The following is a 20581-nucleotide window of genomic DNA, read 5'->3' as shown; positions in this document are numbered from 1 at the left end:
ATAGCTATAATACTTAGAGACCGGAGAGATAGGTACTGGTTGAGTGAAATAAATGTTACTGATCTGGGCAAGATGCTTAACTTTGAACCTAGGTGTTATTCACACATTCAGGTGTGAGATTATCGAACTATAATAGGTGATCAGTGACGAATCTACTACAATGGGAATGGTTGTGTACAAGTTCAATTAAAATAAATATCAAACTGAGGGTGGATTTCACCAATATTTGTTTCAATATAGAGGGCCTGTAAACGTAACAGCCTGTTGTGAAGGACTGTTAATCTAACATATGCCTCGGTAGCGTAGTGTTTACCTGAAAACACACGAGCATTACTAACAAGTATTGGACAAGGCAGGAGCTGGACTATTTATTTATTGACAAACTTAAACGCGGACTCTTTACTACCTACATATACAAAATCCACCCTAACTTATCCTATTCCAAAGTATTTAAAGATAAAATTGTAAAAGATAACTTAAAAATATATATGAGTGGTTCTCTGGACTGCCTAGAATAGAATATACCTTGTTTATCCTGCTCGAAGGAGACTGGAAAGTCCCTTTACCCCAGCAGTCTAAACAAGGTCTCGTTTATTTTAAGGGTTGAATAATGTGCCTACTGATATGGCCTCTTGTGAACACCTGAAACGCGTCCAATTTATTTGAGATTTTGACCACATAATAATGGAGCTCTAAGGGTTAGGTGGTAAAAAACGCCTCCGGCGTTAACCTCGCCTAGTGGTTGCCTTCCACACAAGAGTCTATTATTATTATTATTATTAACAGGTTGTTAGGGACAAAGTTGGTGAAATCCGCCATCAGTTTTCAGAGCGAATAGCTCAATAGTTACAAAAAAAAACACACAACCCCGACCCAAAGTTGTGACTTCCCTGAAGAAAATTCTTATCTGAGCGCACGGCAGTGCGCCAGGCCAAGTTCCAGTAAGCACGCCTGTGTATCTTTACACGAACCGATTCGGCAGGTTTTTCCCACCTTCATAGATCAATTTCCTCTAAAGATAAACTTTTGAAATGCTAGGTGTTGTGGTTCTCGAGATAGAGCGATCAGTGTGTGAAATGTGAATGAGTGAATGGATCTTGTTCTTATAATATAAGAAAGATTTACCTCTCTTATAATATCGTTTAGTGGACGACCTCGCTATATTGTCATAACAAAAGGAACTAGCCTATTTTAGACCGGTAGCTGCTGTTGCTTAGAATGTGCTATGGATTAAAGTTAATGGGGACCAAATAGTCGATGAGGTTAGAATAGAATAAACCTCGTTTATCCTGCTGGGATAAGACAGAAAAGTCCCTTTACCCCAGCAGTCTAAACAAGGTCTCGTATAGGTAGGTACATTATAAGTTTACAGGAAAGGCCAAAGACAGTTGATAGACGGTAGTTTTGAAGGACTTTTCCCCCAAAAGCGGGATATAAGAAGATTTTAGGCCCTTCAATATATCCTGAAAGACAAAGATATTCAATTCAAGGAGGAAAAATACATCATGTGGAAATGTTGGTGAAACTCTTTTTTTACGACAGTCTTTGTTCGACTAGAAATTTTATTAAATTTTATACGGAACCACGATCAAACATGGAACTTTTCAAGCTCGTCAGCTCCCGGACTATACGTCCTAACACGTCGTGCCTATATCCATGTCACTGTCTACCGGTCTATATACATTGTTATCATAATCATAATATCATTACCAGATACTGTTTAGGAAGTCGGAAGTATCAATTTATCAAATACTAAGTACCTTGTTACCCATCTGTAACTTAACAGGCGGAATGACCATTACCCATATGTAACTCAGACGGAATAACCAATAAGTGTAGGTCAGGAAGGCACGTGATTACCTGCCAGAGACAGAGATGACAGAAATCTGAATTATATTCTAATCTCGACATATTTCTAAATAGCAGGGACCTACTCGACATATAGAAACTGGAAGGGACGAAAATCGAGACCAAGACAAGACAAAAACTGAAGAACAAGAAGAAAAGAGGAAGAAAAGAATTAGGTCCCGGGTTTGACTACCGGCGGGATGCAGTCAACCTCATGAGGACAATTGAGTAGCTACTTTAATCCAGTAGCGACCAGTGGCGGCATTTACCAGTGTAAAAAGATTATTGAAATATGGAAATTGCTTGCAATTAGAGTTCCGTTAAAGTGAATTCTTTAACGTTATTTGTCGAAAGCTCGTTTCTGCACATGCGCAGTTAACGGGACGATAATTTTGGTTGCGCTCTCTAATGCAACCCGGGACCTGCATGATATCCATTGGATCAACCGTGTGTCCCTTTCTTTTCCTAGCGGTGTTTTCTGCTTCATCTATTCAAATTTCCGTCTTCCACACTTCTATTTTGCCATGGTCTAATTTAGACTGATATCTCTGCCCGATATACTCTACAAGGGACGCCCACAAGTTTTAACTTTGGATACTAAAATTCGTATTTTTCTTCAAAAGAGGGGAAAAGGGCTTCAAAATAGATAAAGCAAAAAAATCAGCTGTGTGAGCATACATAATATGTCAAAATATACTAGACCTTGGTTAGACTGCGGGGGTAAAGGGACTTTTCAGTCCTATCCCAGCAGCTACCGAAATCACACTGTGCTGACGGCAATACAAATGACAGTACAGTGATGCTAATGGCGGCGTAGGCATATAGGAGGCCGCCAAATATCACCAGGATGTAGTGGAACTTGCCGTAGCCTGCTGCCGCCAAGGCCCGATATATTACACCTCTCGGGACACAAACATCTCTAATGAAATCATCACAGAGTTGACACCTTCATGTTTTTACAGAGTGTCATATACTTGGACATCTCCAAACGAGGAAAAGGGTCAAGTCGGTCAACTGCTAACTAGTTTCACTTTCAACGGATGGGTTAAGCATATACGAATCTATGAATCTATACACAAAAAACCCTCTGAGGCTTAAGTGTAGGGGATGCCCCAAAGGATGGGTCAAGTTTCACTTAAAGGCAATTCTAGAGGGCCAACTACACTAGCATAGTTTTCTATTATGTTATTAAATTAAATGGAGACCTTGTTTAGACTGCTGGCGTAAAGGGACTTTTTAAATCTCATTCGAGCAGGATAAGCAAGGTCTATTCTATTCTAGTGTTATCAAATCCGAGACCATTTGAAATTTATCACGCAAAGACAATATATCTAGACGGCCAAATACACTAGCGATAATATTGCGCAAAAGACTTGCTATGCGTTTACGCACAGAAAGTCACAGGAATATCTCTTGCGCAACATTTATTGCCAGAGGACACTTAGCTCAAGTTACAAAACACCAATAAAATACAAGGACTGGAGCAATATAGCAATAAGCGGGCTTAGCGCCGGAAAAAAACATCCTCTTAAAAAATCATATTATTTTATTATTTCCTCATCAGCTAGGGTAGGTCATACAACTTTATTATTGGAGGGTTTCAGCAGCCAGAAGAAGAAAAAATAAATAAAACTTTATTGCCAACACCAGGAGTCGAACACCCCGTATGTAGGTTCGTAGGCGATATGAGCTGGCTGCAGATGTTACACCACATTTGGTCTAATTAAAGAAACCGCGTCAAATATGGTAATTTAGCAGCTAAAAAGTATGCAAATACTTGTATATATCGTCACATTACAACACCCTTATTGAAATCTTTACCTGAAAACACACGAGCATTACTAACAAGTATTGGACAAGGCAGGAGCTGGACTATTTATTTATTGACAAACTTAAACGCGGACCCTTTACTACCTACATATACAAAATCCATCCATGAGTGGTTCTCTGGACTGTCTAGAATAGAATATACCTTGTTCATCCTGCTCGAAGGAGACTGGAAAGTCCCTTTACCCCAGCAGTCTAAACAGAGAATAGAATATACCTTGTTTATCCTGCTCGAAGGAGACTGGAAAGTCCCTTTACCCCAGCAGTCTAAACAAGGTCTCGTTTATTTTATGGGTTGAATAATGTGCCTACTGATATGGCCTCTTGTGAACACCTGAAACGCGTCCATACTATGAACTATTTTCCCCAAAATCAAAGTATCTTGGTGGAATTTACCTCCTTTGGTCCATACGAGGACAATCTCCCCCTTAGTGGGCGTCCACAACGATGACCATAGAGCGTGGACTATTGCTCCTAGTTTAGACCCTCCACCATCGACCCGCGCCGAGACCATCGACCCTCACACCAGTGTGTCCATAACGGAGCCTGTGGAACCTCTCGCTTTTTTAGATACACTTGAATTTTTTAAGATTAGAAACCGACCATTGCAGAAAAAAAAAATAAATAAATTAAAAAAAATACTCAGCTTAATTTCTTCATTTTCAGCAAGGCATTGCAGAAAAAAAAAAATAAATAAATTAAAAAAAATACTCAGCTTAATTTCTTCATTTTCAGCAAGGGTCGAGGCAATGGTCAGAGCTATGGTCAATGCTCCGTTGAGGCAGCTTACATATATTATTCACATGCATTATATCATTAGCATGGTTAGTTTATTTTCTCTTGGGTCGGGGCTTGGCCAGGGTCGAGGGTCGGTGCTCCGTTGTGGAGGCCTTGTGCCTAGGCTTACGTATGAGGCACATGTCACCAATCCATAGGTGCGTAGGTATTAGGTATCATTCACCTTGGATTAACACTTATCATGTCAGATCTTATTAGGTTATCTCCCTTTTTCATGACCGGATTACGAAAGGAACCACCCGGGTTAATCCAGCCCAATAAAAAGCCCTGTATAAATATTTTCGTACTTGATAAACTAATGTTTGCTTAACGTTTTGTAAAGAAATGAGATTTCAAGTGCCCGCTAAGCGCTGCAAGATAAGGAAATATGACGAGTGTAGGGAATCTGGGAGATAAACGTACACCTTGAGACAAACAAATCGAATAGGTGAGGCCACTTTTCTTTTGGGAAACCAAGGTGGAAGGAGCTTAACCCAGCAAACTTTAGGGAAGTGACGAATCATTGAAGTTAAACAACGTCGTTCGTGGATGGTTTCTGAACAATTAATCATGGAGTTAGCGCCTGGAAATTAAAAGCCGGGAATTAATATTAATAATCTTGAATCAAGCAAACTGATTGGCTAATTTTTTTTAAATGAACTAATTATCTAGTTTGAAAGAAATTTGGTGTCATAAGAAGAAAGAAGATCTAAGAAAAAAAATTGCCATAGACCTGATCTGTTTCCTCCTCAGTCGACAAAAACTTTAGCTATTTTGCTAAAGTTTTAGACAAGGAGGATTCAGCTGAAATGTTTATTGAGCTCGAGATTCAATGTTCTAAAGATGTGTCCACACATATCGACCGTCGATCGACCGTCAATCGATGTAAATTTATTGTGAATCTATAAGGATCTCTTGTGAATCGATGTGGATCGACGTCAATCGACGGCCGGTCGACTATGTGTGGACACACCTTAAGATCTGTGATTCTGTTCCTATTACATTTCGATTTAGTCCACTATATCAACCTTTACAAATAAAATAGGTACAAATAGGTAAATAGGAGTAAATTATTTTTATGTACATGCTTTTAGTGCAAAAACGTCAAAAAAATCTGATGGAATATTCTATTGCCATCCAAGACCTTTCGAGCAAGATTCAAGTCAATCTTACTTATACAAATAAAATAGGTACAAATAGGTAAATAGGAGTAAATTATTTTTATGTACATGCTTTTAGTGCAAAAACGTCAAAAAAATCTGATCCATCCAAGACCTTTCGAGCAAGATTCAAGTCAATCTTACTTATGTATTTTATGTGTTTATGCTTACGGGATTTGGTGTGTATCATCTTTATGCTTATCAGTTGTCATTAGGCGTACTAGTGCGTATGCGTACCTACCAGTGGTCTTTAGGTGTACTAGTCGTCTTTCAGAGTACCAGTCGTCTTTCAGAGTACCAGTCGACTTTGAGAGTACTAGTTATCTTTAAGAGTACTAGTCGTCTTTATGCATACTAGACGTCTTTATGCGTACCAGCCGTCTTTATGCATACTAGTTGTCTTTATGCGTACTAGTGGTCTTTATGCATATACATATTATACGAAGACTCAAGCATTTCAAGAAGAACCTTATGAAGACTAACGGTATCAGGTAGACCTGAGAGATACACCTGATGAGCACACACACTATCAGGTAGACCTGACAGGTACAGCTGAAAATATCCGAATGTCAGTCAGGTCTACCTCATACCTGATGAGGACACACACTAATAGGTAGATCTGACTCTAACACCTGATCAGGTCTACCTGATAGTAAGTGGCTGGAAGACTAACGGTATCAGGACGTTTTCTTCAGACAAAGACTATTATTATTGTTGGTCAATCTATAAGGCGACGTTTTGACGGTCTGGCTGGCGACGTACTTACCTCCCAAATAGATGACGGCGTGCAGTAGGAACGGCAAGAAGTAGATGGAGACGAAGTAACGCCCGATGGAAGAGAGGTTGAGGAGGACGAAGCACATACAGAGAGACGAAGAGGTGACGGTTTTGGAGACGAAGAGAAGGGCGTTTAAACAAGACGGCCACTGAGGGAGAGAGAAAGAAATTATAATAGTGCTTATTGATACTGCTCGCATAGGACTGAATAGAATTTTATCCTCAACCGAGTTTGAGCATTTGACTACAATGATAGTAGGTACGTCAAGTCACCCACTCTTTTTATTTGAATTATATGTTGCCAGCCTAGTTGGCTTGGTTGGTAGCTCTTCTGCCTTGTAAGCGCTAGGTCACGGGTTCGATTCCCGCCCAGAGCGGATTTTATGCTGATGGGATAAAGTTGTTTCTCGGAACGGCTGGTTTTCTCCTACCTTGTCTTCCTTTTCTCTTCGATTTCGGGACGATAAGACCTTAGCAATTACAGTTCCCTCTGTCAAACCTCTTAAAAAAATAATGATAATAAATAAATAAAAAATACCAACCTGTCCTACCTCGACAACCTAAATAGAGCACTATGTATTCTATAGGTATGTAGGTAGGTAGGTAGATATGTAGGTATATACTTACCGTTTTATTGTGAAACAAGTTTCGCAGTTTGTTTGCATATAAGTCCTCTATGTACAAATACACGGGCATGTAGCAAATGCTCAAATAATAACCGCTATGTAGTCCATGCCATAGAGCGGAGATGAAGAAGACCAGGGGGATTCTGGAGGAAACGAACACATTATCAGTTATCAATATGTTGTATAAGCTTGGTCACGGGTTCGAATCCCGCCCAGTACGGATTTTATAATAACTCAAGGAAACGAACCGCGAAAACCACGAACAATCCGCGGATGCCACGAACAAACCAAAAATAGCGCGAACAATCCACGAATAGGTTAGGTCGGGTTGGGTTAGGGTAGGTAAAAAATTCACGATTCTAAGCAATGTGCAGACAAATCTGTACATTGCTCAGTACATTCCTGAGCTGTTTCCTCCTCAGTCGACACAAACTTCAGCTACTCAGCTGAAGTTTCAGACGAGGAGGAGTCAGCTCTATGTTTAATGTCCTACCTAAAAATCTACAATTTTATTTATACATATAGATTACTAAAAAAAAAATAAGGAAGTGATGGGCAAAAAAAATTTTAAAAAAATAATAATAAAAAAAAAAACAACGAAGGAAAATAGGTACGGTCAAAATATGTACCTACTATGAAACTATAGTTTCAGCTAAATTAGGAACTGCTCCGGGCCTCATTGAGGAGTCCCGGCCCTGAGCAAATGGGGCCGGGTGAGCCTCCCATCTAAACGGCCCTGAAGGTAGGTATAATAGGTACAACATAAGTTATATAGGTACTTTATAGTAGGCATGTAGGAATTAGGCATTGAGTTTTTTTACACTAGTGAGTTATTAGTTTATTACCTACTTATCATTCCAGTTATGACAGTTATTCCAAACAGAATGTGTTACGTTTAGCATAAAGATTTCGGGTGTCAACTCCATACCCGGTGAATTAATCATGAGCATGATACACCCTAGGAAATCTAGGAATGTATCACACATAGCTGACTTAAAACCCACAAATGAAACTGTCAGAAGACATGAAATTGCGTTCGAAATCTTTGAAGAAACTACATAATCCATTCAAAAGTATAATAATAATAATAGATTTATTGATTGCTTTCTTTTTCCAACAATCTTTTCATGTTCCACTAAGTACAGTCTAAAGGTCAGCCGGATCTTCTAGCCGAGTTAGGGATCAGCTTAAGTCCATACACAAAAAGCCCACCCTGAGGCTTAGGTGTAGGGGCAAACAGCCCCAAAAGATGGGTTAAGCTTACAAGAATCTACGAAATCTAGTTAAACCTTATTCTCCTTTTTCTTCGCCTTGTCCCGTGTACAGACGGGGTCGGCGTTTTTCGCCAGCCTCTCAATCAGCCCTAACTAGGGCGATTACTTTGGGCTGACATTTGATTTTGGCTACAATGAATATCAACTCCATACCCGGTGAATTAATCATGAGCATGATACACCCTAGGAAATCTAGGAATGTATCACACATAGCTGACTTAAACCCCACAGTGTATGGACAAATGAAACTGTCAGAAGACATGAAATTGCGTTCGAAATGTTTGAAGAAACTACATAATCCATTCAAAAGTCTAAAGGTCAGCCGGATCTTCTAGCTGAGTTAGGAATCAACTTGACTCCATACACAAAAAGCCCACCCTGAGGCTTAGGAGTAAGGGCAAACAGCCCCAAAAGATGGGTTAAGCTTATACGAATCTACGAAATCTAATTAAACCTTATTTTTCTTTTTCTTCGCCTTTTCCCGTTTAAAGACGGGGTCGGCGTTTATCACCAGCCTCTCAATCAGCCCTAACTAGGGTGATTACTTTGGGCTGACATTTGGTTTTGGCTACAAATTTTACGAGTGGGTGCCCTTCGCACTCAACCTTTGCTATTTCTCTAGCAAGGGAAATTCAGGCGGGTATACTCCCTACTTATAGTCCCCCAGCCAGACTAAGCTGGTCTACTCCCTGTTTAACGTCCCTCAGCCAGACTGAGCTGGTCTACTCCCTGTTTATAGTCCCTCAGCCAGACTAAGCTGGTCTATTCCCTGTTTATAGTCGCCCAGTCAGACTAAGCTGGTCTACTCCCTGTCTATAGTCCCTCAGCCAGACTAAGCTGGTCTACTCCCTATTTATAGTCCCTCAGCCAGACTAAGCTGGTCTACTCCCTATTTATAGTCCCTCAGCCAGACTAAGCTGGCCTACTCCCTGTTTATAAATCATGAGCATGATACACCCTAGGAAATCTAGGAATGTATCACACATAGCTGACTTAAAACCCACAGTGTATGGACAAATGAAACTGCCAGAAGACATGAAATTGCGTTCGAAATCTTTGAAGAAACTGCATAATCCATTCAAAAGTCTAAAGGTCAGACGGATGTTCTAGCTCAGTTAGGAATCAGCTTAAGTCCATACACAAAAAGCCCACCCTGAGGCTTAGGTGTAGGTGCAAACAGCCCCAAAAGATGGGTTAAGATTACAAGAATCTACGAAATCTAGTTAAACCTTATTCTTCTTTTTCTTCGCCTTTTCCCGTTTAAAGACAGGGTCGGCGTTTTTCGCCAGCCTCTCAATCAGCCCTAACTCGGGCGATTACTTTGGGTATAGATTACTTTACCTCAGTTTTCTTTCGGTAACTCGTCTGTAGACGTTCTGGTACATCCAATACTGCACCGTGGTGTTCCACAGTTTAATAGTTCGCTTTAGAGTAGGCTCAGTTTCCACTCCTCCAATGTGAATACTATACACGGTGTTGAAATCTATGCAGTCCCGCTGACAGGGTTGAAACTCGCTCTCCCCTAAAGCTCTGAAAAAGAGGATGCATTTTAATTGTGTTAAACATAAATGTCGCTCTAATTTACTAAGCTAAATTTTATGACTTGACTTGGACTCGAAGCATCAGTATTTAGCTTTAAAAAAACTTAAAAATGGACCGAATTTCTCGGGACTTCAAATTTTGCTATTTATGAAAAAGCTCAAAAGCCCTAGCTCGCTCAAACTTTCCACAGAGATTCGATACATTACGTAGATCAAATGTCTCCTAGAAACCGGTTTCAAGAAATGTACGGTTTGGCCGCTATTCAAGGCCATAGTTTTAAAAGCGCTCAATAAGAGCAATTAAAAATTTCATGATAGTAAATTATTATTAGAAAGAATAAAGGTAGAAACACACTATCATCACGTCACGCCACGTGAGCTCATGGGGAGTCCGAAAGATGTAGTTCAAGGTTTCCATAATATTGTAGGTACTTTCGTCAGAAAGTTGTAGTTCAAAGTTTTCCCATAATATTGTAGGTAATTTCGTTCAGGACAACTAAACTACTATCACGTCATGTGACGTGACGTGATGATAGTATGTTTCTACATTAAAACTCACATTTTTCTGAAAGCTATCACATTGGCCGTTGGTCCTTGGCCTGGCCTGCTGTCAGTGAAGCCAGGATAGGCTCCCAGGCCGACCATTATGGCCACGGCTTCTGACAGCAAGAGACCAATGTAGAGACGGAACTTGAATGTGAAGAATACAGGGAGTGAATACCACCACCGATACAAACACGTATGGGCAGGATTTGAACTTGCACAAAGCTTGCACTGTCATAGTAAATAGGTATCTTCCTCGAAGACTCAGTTGTCAAGGTCCTCTGGTTCAATCTCAGCCGAGACATATACTTATTATTTTTTAATTGCGACCCTGTGAGAATAAATGGGTTTATTTGATCATAATAATGGAGCTCTCTGGGTTAGGTGGTAAAGAACGTCTCGGGTGTTAACCTCGCCCTTAATGTACCTCTCATCAGATGGGCGAGAAGAGACACAATATTTTTTCCCACTCAAAAGCTGGGTCAAACACGAGAACAACAGAAAGTAAAACGTTGAAATACCTATTCGCAATCGAATTTAATGATTTTTTTGGGGGCTATGGTCAGCATCAAATTCGGGATCTTCTGCAGAACAAACGCATAACCAGTCGACAAACCGTATTCATCGTTTATAAAAAGAAATTACCGGAAACGAGATATTGTAAGAAAACCTCTTTTTTAGCCGCCATTTTGAAAAACCGTCAGGTTCACCACAATGCTGACAGAGCCCATCCTCTCCCACGAGAGTGAGTATCCATTTCCTGTAGTCCCCACAGTCCTGAAATTGCCCGGTCAGGGGAAAATTAATTTATTCGTCTTATTTAGCCGCCATCTTGTCCATCTGTAATACTTATAGCTTCTTAAATCGGCAAAATAGGGTGAATGATACCTAATACCTACGCACCTATGGATTGGTGACATGTGCCTCATACGTAAGCCTAGGCACAAGGCCTCCACAACGGAGCCCCAACCCTCGACCCTAGCCAAGCCCCGACCCAAGAGAAAATAAACAAACCATGCTAATGATATAAACAAAAAAAAAAAAAAAAAAAAAAAAAAAAAAAAAAAAAAAACGAGAGCAAATTTTCTATAGCACATCAAACCCGAAACCTTCTCTAAGACAAGCAAGTTACCACTAGGCTACCTATGTTCAGTAACCGTGCCCCTTAGACTAGCAAAATTCGAGTAAGTAAATAGCTTATTGTATAGGTAGTTTTAGATAAGCAATGTGCAGACAAATCTGTACATTGCTCAGTACATTCCTGAGCTGTTTCCTCCTCAGTCGACACAAACTTCAGCTACTCAGCTAAGTTTCAGATGAGGAGGATTCAGCTCTATGTTTAATGTCCTACCTAAAAATCTACAATTTTATTTATACATATAGATTACTTTACCTCAGTTTTCTTTCGGTAACTCGTCTGTAGACGTTCTGGTACATCCAATACTGCACCGTGGTGTTCCACAGTTTAATAGTTCGCTTTAGAGTAGGCTCAGTTTCCACTCCTCCAATGTGAATACTATACACGGTGTTGAAATCTATGCAGTCTCGCTGACAGGGTTGAAACTCGCTCTCCCCTAAAGCTCTGAAAAAGAGGATGAATTTTAATTGTTTTAAACATAAATGCTCGTCATAAATGTCGATCTCATTTACTATGCTAAATTTTATGACTTGACTATGACTGGAAGCATCAGTATTTAGTTTTAAAAAAACTTAAAAACGGACCGAATTTCTCAGGACTTCGTTCAGGACAGCTAAACTACTATCACGTCATGTGACGTGACGTGATGATAGTGTGTTTCTACCTTAAAACTCACATTTTTCTGAAAGCTATCACATTGGCTGTTGGTCCTTGGCCTGGCCTGCTGTCAGTGAAGCCAGGATAGGCTCCCAGGCCGACCATTATAGCCACAGCCTCTGACAGCAGAAGGCCAATGTAGAGACGGAACTTGAATGTGAAGAACACAGGGAGTGAATACCACCACCGATACAGACAGGTATGGGCGGAGTAAAAGCTGTCATCCAGTACATACTGGAATGAGAAAGAAATAAAATCAAGTCAATCAAAAATAAAATCAAGTAACACTGGAAATTTTCACAGCTTTTTGGATAGTACCTACCTACCTATAAAATGTTGCAGAATTGTGTGTTGCAGAATAATTACAACACTATGCATTAAAGGGTTTAAAATCAAGTAACACTGGAAATTTTCACAGCTTTTTGGATAGTACCTACCTACCTATAAAATGTTGCAGAATTGTGTGTTGCAGAATTACAACACTATGCATTAAAGGGTTATCACAGCATTACTAAGTGCCTCCTTTTGTCTAGCTGGAGGACTTTAAACAGAGAGTAGACCAACTTGAATTTTTCCTTGCCAAAGAAAAAATAGCAAAGGTTGAGTGCAAAGGGCATCCACTTGTAAAAAAAAAGAAATGTAGCCAAAACCAAATGTCAGCCCAAAGCAATCACCCCAGGGCTGATTGAGAGGCTGATCTTTATCTTTCTACACTGGTAATGCAGCCTTTGGTCGCCACCTGATTTAGATTGTGGTTATGTACTGGGTTAGGCTAGGATTGAATTGATTTTATTTTTATTATTTTTTTTTTTTACTTAGAAATAACTTACTTGAACAGAATAAAAATAACTCAGACAAAGGAACACAGTGACATAGAAGGGTAAATATTTCAGTCTTGTGAAAACAGCCAAAATATTGGAGTGTGAGCTCTGATTGATTCTTGGGTTGAATAGATCCAAGTAGGTTTGATACTTGTAGTAAGGACCTGGAATGGAAATAGATCATGTACTTGAGTTGGAAAGTAATAGAATGGATCTAGATCTAGGAAACTCTGTGTTTGTCTTTTGAAAAAAAAAAAAAAAAAAAAAAACCCTGCTACTTCATTGCCCTTCCAATCAAAGCCCTGTATTGAACAATTTCCTCCAATAAACAACAGAGGTTCTGAACGGGTGCCTAATTTTCCTATGACAATAGAATTGACTCCATCTGGCACCTAAAAGAGAACATAACTTTACGTTAATAAATCTTAAAAAAGTATCACAGCTTTTTGACCATCTTGTATTAGGTAAATTTGAAACCTAAATATGGCTGATCATTGTCATTGAAGTTATCCATGAATGGTATACCAGAGAAAAAGTTAATTTTTAATGAGGTGTGAGTCTTTAAATAGGTAGGTACCCACTGTGTGTGAGTTCATGAGTTGAGCAGTAATCAGGTGTGTGACATTTATTTAATATGGACTACAATGTACTTAGTATACTTACTTCAGCATAGAATAAGTCACTATTATTATCAATATGATAAGCTAGAATACTATTTGGGGTTCCAACAGCCAGAATATCTTTCTCGTCATTTGGATTTAATTTTCCGGCACACAGAGCTGTGATTTCTTGGTTTATGTTCAATATTGAGATCTCATTTTCTTTCTTGTGAGGATAGTGAATCAGAACCTATAACATTGAGAAATGAAGTAGATAATTATTATTTTAATCGGTACTTGCGCAGAAGTCACGTCCGTGGAATATTGCTACCAAAGGAACTGGCACAAACAAGCAGTGACCAGTGTTATTATAGGGTTAGGTTAAATGCAAGAAGGGGTTTTCACAATTAGAGCAGTGATTGGATATTTTTATTTATTTATTTATTTTGGATTGCATTTTTACATGAGACTGAATGTTGTTAACATCAAATTCTGTGTAACCAAAATGCAATGATTGAGTCAACCAGAGATTATTTTTGTTCATCTAGTCTAGAATCTTGATAGTTGGGAAAAAAGGAAAACTGTTTAGATTTTTTACAGCTTCCTTGTTGTTGTAATCTTACCAATCTTTCACAGAAGGTTCACGGTGGGTCTAATTCACCAATAATTTTCAATACACCAAAATTTATATCACTACTCACAAACAGGTACACTATTTTAACCATCTTTACTATTTTTTCGTGATATTTTTATTAAAATGACAAAATAATAAAACTTTTTTTAGTAAAATCTAGTTGCTGCGAAGTGCGAACGCCGCGATTATTATTAACAGTTTTATTATAGCACGCACATGTAACTTTTTATTTATATTACGGTGTAATAATTATAGTCTTTTATGGAGCTGATTCATTTGTTCGTTTAATTGTTTCTATACGATTTAAATGTTTCTATACGATTTTGATGGGTTTGATCCAGGCGCGAGAGGGGTGTCCGGAGATGTTGTTGACGAGGTCTCTTGCAGTGGAGTCTTGGGGCTGGATACCGTCTGATGTTGGAACTCCGGTATGTTGGTGTGACAAATGTCAGAGGTGAGTAGTGAGGGTGGGGGGGGGGATTGAAAGAGTATGAGTTAAATTAGTGAATAGATACACTGCTATTTTTGTAAACAAACTGATAATGGATATTTTTTGAAATTTCGCGCCTCAATAAAACGCGCTTCAGTTTAGCCAACCCAACGGAGAAATTTTCAGATTGGTAAACCTCTCGGGTTTTGAGCGCGAATTCAAAATTTTTCTTTGATCACGCTAGAATTTTTTAGGTCCGAAAATGGGTGCGTAGGTAGATAGGTAAATGAGGTAATTTTAAACTTTAGGTACCTACACTATCCTTTTGGGAAACAGACCACTGGAAAATACATATATTTTCCAGTGGTAGTACCTTGTGAATTACCAACTCCTACCTAAACAGTAAAGTTTTTCTCATCATACCTAGTATTAGGTACGTACCTATATGTTGTAATAAATTTCCTTCTAATTACATTTTACCTTCCCATGTGACTGTCTAATACACAGTATTATTTTGTAATCACCGCCTTATCACAAGCTAGGGCACCTCTAATAGCCAGGTTATCAGAAAACTCCTAGGCTCAGAGCGCTAACGTAATCCATTTGAATAAGATTTGACTTGGGAATAGACATAAGGTAGGCTGGGCCAGGGCTGTATTTAGGGGAGGGGGCCCTTTTTTTTACTCCATTTACTAGGTATATGCCAGACTCTGAAAATTTGGTGTAGCCCCCCCCCCATCGACAGGGCCATTTACAGCCCAGCCGGGCCCAAGGTCTGATAAAAACAGTGATGTGCCCCTCCTTTCGAAAAGAGTTTTAGGTAGGTATAGCTATTTTCCTTTCAGAAACGGAACCAATTTCGAAGGCGCGCGATTTTAGAACAAGCGCTATAGCGCCAAAAGAGGGGAAACGAGCTTCAGAAAAAGGAAAATGCTGTGAAGAGAATAAAAAAAAATAAGGAAGTGATGGGCAAAAAAAAAAAAAAAAAAAAAAACAACAAAAGAAAATACATAAACAACAACAAAATAACAACAACAACAACGAAGGAAAATAGGTACGGTTAAAAGATATATGTACTCATACTAGGTTAGTTTCAGCTAAATTAGGAAACTGCTCCGGGCCCTCATTGAGGAGTCCCCCGGCCCTGAGCAAATGGGGCCAGGTGAACCCCCATCTAAACGGCCCTGAAGGTAGGTATAATAGGTACAACATAAGTTATAGGTACTTTATATAGGATAGGCATGTAGGAATTAAGGCACTGAGTGTTGAGTTTTTTTACAATAGTGAGTAGTGAGTTATTAGTTTATTATCTTACTTTACTTACGGTTCCAGTTTTCTGACAGTTATTCCCAAACAGAATGTGTTACGTTTAGCGTAAAGATTTCGGGTGTAGGTACCTCCACTAGATTGTTGTAAAAATAATATAGATAGATAATAACCTGTTTTATTATTATTTAAATTTAATAAAATATAAATAGGTAGGTATTAAAAAAAAAATAAATAAAAGCAGTAAAGTGTGCTAAGCTTTAGAGCTTTTTGTGCAAAAAAACTTGCCACTGGTAAGTAAGTACTTCAGGGGTTAAAACTAACTTTTTTATTCAATAATATAAATTTCCATTTTGTTTTTTTCGCTGGGCACAGATTTGAACTTGCACAAGCTTGCACTGTCATAGTAGTAAATAGGTATCTTCCTCGAAGACTCAGTGTTCAAGGTCCTCTGGTTCAATCCCCAGCGAGACATATATTTATTTATATTTTTAATTTACGAACCGCCGTGAGAATAAATGGTTTATTTGATCATAATAATGGAGCTCTCTCTGGGTTAGGTGTAAAGAACGCTTCAGGTGTTAACCTCGCCCCTTTAATGTACCTCTCATCAGATAGGGCGAGAAGAGACACAATATTTCCCATCAAAGCTGGTCAAACACGAGAACACAGGAAAGTAAAACGTTGAAATACCTATTCGCAATCGAATTTTATAATTTTTTGGGGCTATGGTCAGCATCAAATTCGGGATCTTCTGCAGAACAAACGCATAACCAGTCGACAAACCGTGCCCTCTAGAATGAGAAAATTCCAGAAAAAAAAAACAAAAAAAAAAAAAAAGAGAGAGCAAATTTTACAGCAATGGTGGGCATCAAACCCGAAACCTTCTCTAAGACAAGCAAGTTTTACCACTAGGCTACCTACTATGTTCAGTAACCGTGCCCCCTAGACTAGCAAAATTCGAGTAAGAAAATAGCTTATTGTATAGGTAGTTTAGTTTTTTCGAAAGCTTGTTCTCATCAGTTGTATGGCTTTCGTGCAGTCCGTACTTTCCTTCATCATTACAGCAGTTTCCCGTCAGACCCCTTATAGCCTACCAGTGAAAATACATCAGAAGAAAAAAAGCCCTTAAAGCCCTTCGGAAAATCTGCCTACAAGGTCACGCATAGGGGCAGAACATTTTTCGGATATTTTGGAACAGGTAACAATTATTGTTTACGTGATGTGATGGCCATTTCGAATGCTTGTTTTTTTTTTTTTTTTTTTTTTTTTTTTTTTTTTTTTTTTTTGTAGCGTGAAGGAACTTACGTGGGAACTTTGTGGGGCGAAACGGCGATATTTCGTTGTTGTCGCCGCAAACTCGTGTTTAGTGTAGTGGTAGATAGTGTAGTGTACACTGGTACAAGTAGAAACTAGGTAACTTGGGTAGTGGGTACTCTGTAAATTTTGCTTAGTTGATAGATTTGTTCGTTCAGTTGATTTGAGGTTTGTTCGTCCGTTAGTTGATTTGATTGGAGGGATTTGCCTGAAATTGCAGAAAAAAAAGTTGTTTTTAATTCGGTAAGTCAACTAAGAAAAATATGTACCTGCCTACAAACTTACCAATTCTGTAGATAGGTTAGAGGTTAGATAATAACAATTATTATGAATTGTATTACACCTAGGTATATACCTGACTAACTTACCTATAGGTAGGTAACATTACACTTTCCACCTACCAGAGGCAAGTTCTGGAATACTTACAAGTATTTTAACCCCTTCTCCTTCCCCTTTTGCAAAATACCTATTATTATCTGATTTGCATTTAGTGAAACAAGAGCCTCTCCACAACTTTTATTGGTACCTCAGAATTACCTAACTAAAGCCGCATTTACAATCATTTTCCATTTGATCATGTACTTGAGTTGGAAAGTAATAGAATGGATCTAGGTCTAGGAAACTCTGTGTTTGTCTTTTTTTAAAAAATAAAAAAAAAACCCTGCCTACTAAAAACTTTGGCAGAGTAAACACAATACATCCACATACCTACAGGATATGGTGAAGTTCATTTTATTATTATTATTTTTTAATTTTAAACACTTCTACCTATATCTATCCTGTTTTCTAAGAGATATATAAGGATATAAATACCAAGCAGAGTAAAACTTTCTCTTAGCCCAGTTTAAAAAAAAAAAAAAACTTACCAGTGAGCACACCCACATAACAAAAACAATAATGTACAATATTAATGAGACTAATTTCACTATGTGGCAAAAGCAAATATTGCAAATTTTCTGCTGTGTCCAAATCCCTATGACAGCTGTTGATTTCACTCAGGAGCTGTTGATTGTCATGTAACTCATATGAGAGGCCAATCAACTTGAGTGTCAACATCATTTGGATGAGGTTACTGTGCCCTGACAAGCATTGATAGTAACGTAACAGAATGAGAAGCACAAAACTGAACACAAATGTGAGTACTAGAGAGAATCTGAAACAAAAATAATTTTTTATCTTTACTTTGAACAAATTGATTTGCATTTAGTGAAACAAGAGCCTCTCCACAACTTTTATTGGTACCTCAGAATTACCTAACTAAAGCCGCATTTACAATCATTTACCATTTATCATTCATCCTTTCACACTGGTAATACCACCACTGCAGCTGATCAAATAAACTCTCAGCACAGAGCTGGAAAAGAAACTTCATCATTTCAAAAGGGATCAAACCCAGGATATCTGGAGTGCAAACCTAGGGTGATACCCACTCACCACTCAGCTGTGGAGGTTGCCCACCTGAGTAGGTACCTGTATTATTGGCACATAGATTGCAATCTATTTTCATAGTGAATTTGTGCATTAAAAAACCACTCAGCTGGATTGGATGACTGTCTAATAAATTGGTTTTATCTGTATAACAAACTAATACACTCACCTTCTGATTTTCAAAATTATGAATGCATTCACAGCCACCAATCCTATTGAATAAATACATTGCGTTCTTGCAGTCACAAGAACAATACAGAATCCTGCCAAAGTACACACTCTCTGCTTCTTGTCAACATTGGTAATTTGAGCGACATATTTACCGAAAAAAACACTGAATATTAACACCAACAAATAAAGGACATCATTAAAATCCATGATGACATTTCACATAGCTGATTGAAAGAGAATAGCTCCTTTTAAAGAGATGATCTTGAGACCTATTTGATAGATGATTTAACAAGAATAAAAAAAATATGTGAAGGTCCCACGGAAATTTTTCTGGTTTAATACCACCACTGCAGCTGATCAAATAAACTCTCAGCACAGAGCTGGAAAAGAAACTTCATCATTTCAAAAGGGATCAAACCCAGGATGTCTGGAGTGCAAACCTAGGGTGATACCCACTCAGCTGTGGAGGTTGCCTACCTAAGTACCTGTATTATTGGCACATAGATTGCAATCTATTTTCACAGTGAATTTGTGCATTAAAAAACGACTCAGCTGGATTGGATGACTGCCTAATAAATTGGTTTTATCTGGATAAAAAACTAATACATTCACCTCCTGATTTTCAAAATTATGAATGCATTCACAGCCACCAATCCTATTGAATAAACACATTGCGTTCTTGCAGTCACAAGAACAATACAGAATCCTGCCAAAGTACACACTCTCTGCTTCTTGTCAACATCGGTAATTTGAGTGACATATTTCCCGAAACAAACACTGAATATTAACACCAACAAATAAAGGACATCATTAAAATCCATGATGACATTTCACATATCTGATTGAAAAAGAATAGCTCCTTTTAAAGAGATGATCTTGAGACCTATTTGATGGATGATTTAACAAGAATAAAAAAAATATGTGAAGGTCCCACGGAAATTTTTCTGGTTTCTAATCACTGCTATTTTTGTAAACAAACTGATAATGGATATTTTTTGAAATTTCGCGCCTCAATAAAACGCGCTTCAGTTTAGCCAACCCAACGGAGAAATTTTCAGATTGGTAAACCTCTCGGGTTTTGAGCGCGAATTCAAAATTTTTCTTTGATCACGCTAGAATTTTTTAGGTCCGAAAATGGGTGCGTAGGTAGATAGGTAAATGAGGTAATTTTAAACTTTAGGTACCTACACTATCCTTTTGGGAAACAGACCACTGGAAAATACATATATTTTCCAGTGGTAGTACCTTGTGAATTACCAACTCCTACCTAAACAGTAAAGTTTTTCTCATCATACCTAGTATTAGGTACGTACCTATATGTTGTAATAAATTTCCTTCTAATTACATTTTACCTTCCCATGTGACTGTCTAATACACAGTATTATTTTGTAATCACTGCCTTATCACAAGCTAGGGCACCTCTAATAGCCAGGTTATCACAAAACTCCTAGGCTCACAGCGCAAACGTAATCCATTTGAATAAGATTTGACTTGGGAATAGACATAAGGTAGGCTGGGCTAGGGCCGTATTTAGGGGAGGGGACCCTTTTTTTTACTCCCTTTACTAGGTAAGAGTTTTAGGTACCTACCTATTTTCCTTTCAGAAACGGAACCAAAATTTCGAAGGCGCGCGATTTTAGAACAAGCGCTATAGCGCCAAAAGAGGGGAAACGAGCTTCAGAAAAAGGAAAATGCTGTGAAGAGAATAAAAAAAAAAAAAAAAAAAAAAAAAAAAAAGGAAGGGGTG

At 38.5% G+C, this 20581-nt stretch overlaps 2 protein-coding genes and 1 long non-coding RNA gene across 7 annotated transcripts in view; 1 reads left to right on the top strand and 2 right to left on the bottom strand.

Annotated features, from left to right (window-relative positions):
- Positions 1-6038: 6038 nt before the first annotated feature.
- LOC103508007 (lysophospholipid acyltransferase 7) lies at positions 6039-19793 on the bottom strand. Of its 2 annotated transcripts, none has more exons than XM_026822721.1 (7): positions 19447-19793; positions 18102-18388; positions 12999-13153; positions 12188-12402; positions 11767-11955; positions 7017-7158; positions 6039-6538 (listed from the first exon to the last, which is right to left on the bottom strand). In XM_026822721.1, the coding sequence occupies exons 1-7, from the start codon at positions 19653-19655 to the stop codon at positions 6290-6292; spliced, it is 1446 nt and encodes a 481-aa protein (XP_026678522.1). In that variant the 5' UTR covers positions 19656-19793; the 3' UTR covers positions 6039-6289. The 2 variants fall into 2 exon arrangements, with proteins under 2 accessions (XP_026678522.1, XP_026678521.1); XM_026822720.1 differs by lacking the exon at positions 19447-19793 and adding an exon at positions 18833-19162.
- LOC103507998 (guanine nucleotide-binding protein subunit gamma-e) overlaps positions 7913-20581 on the top strand; it is a 20098-nt gene continuing 7429 nt past the window's right edge. The window contains exons 1-2 of one of the 4 annotated variants that reach the window (XM_026822722.1): positions 7913-7930; positions 16986-17119. The gene's annotated coding sequence lies outside the window, so the exon portion shown is untranslated. Of the gene's footprint in view, positions 7931-16023; positions 16042-16948; positions 17120-17292; positions 17479-20581 lie in introns of those variants that run through there. The other 3 variants (XM_026822723.1, XM_017443566.2, XM_017443567.2) reach the window with 3 other exon arrangements.
- On the bottom strand, positions 13346-14730 carry LOC103507997. The gene is made up of 3 exons (XR_541288.3): positions 14212-14730; positions 13653-13838; positions 13346-13381 (listed from the first exon to the last, which is right to left on the bottom strand). It is a non-coding gene; the product is annotated as an uncharacterized LOC103507997 (long non-coding RNA).

The sequence above is a fragment of the Diaphorina citri genome, unplaced genomic scaffold (genome assembly GCF_000475195.1).
Source record: "Diaphorina citri unplaced genomic scaffold, Diaci psyllid genome assembly version 1.1 scaffold359, whole genome shotgun sequence".
NCBI lineage: Eukaryota > Metazoa > Arthropoda > Insecta > Hemiptera > Psyllidae > Diaphorina > Diaphorina citri.
Note: the sequence above shows the minus strand (reverse complement) of the source record. Positions and strands in the feature narration are given on the sequence as shown.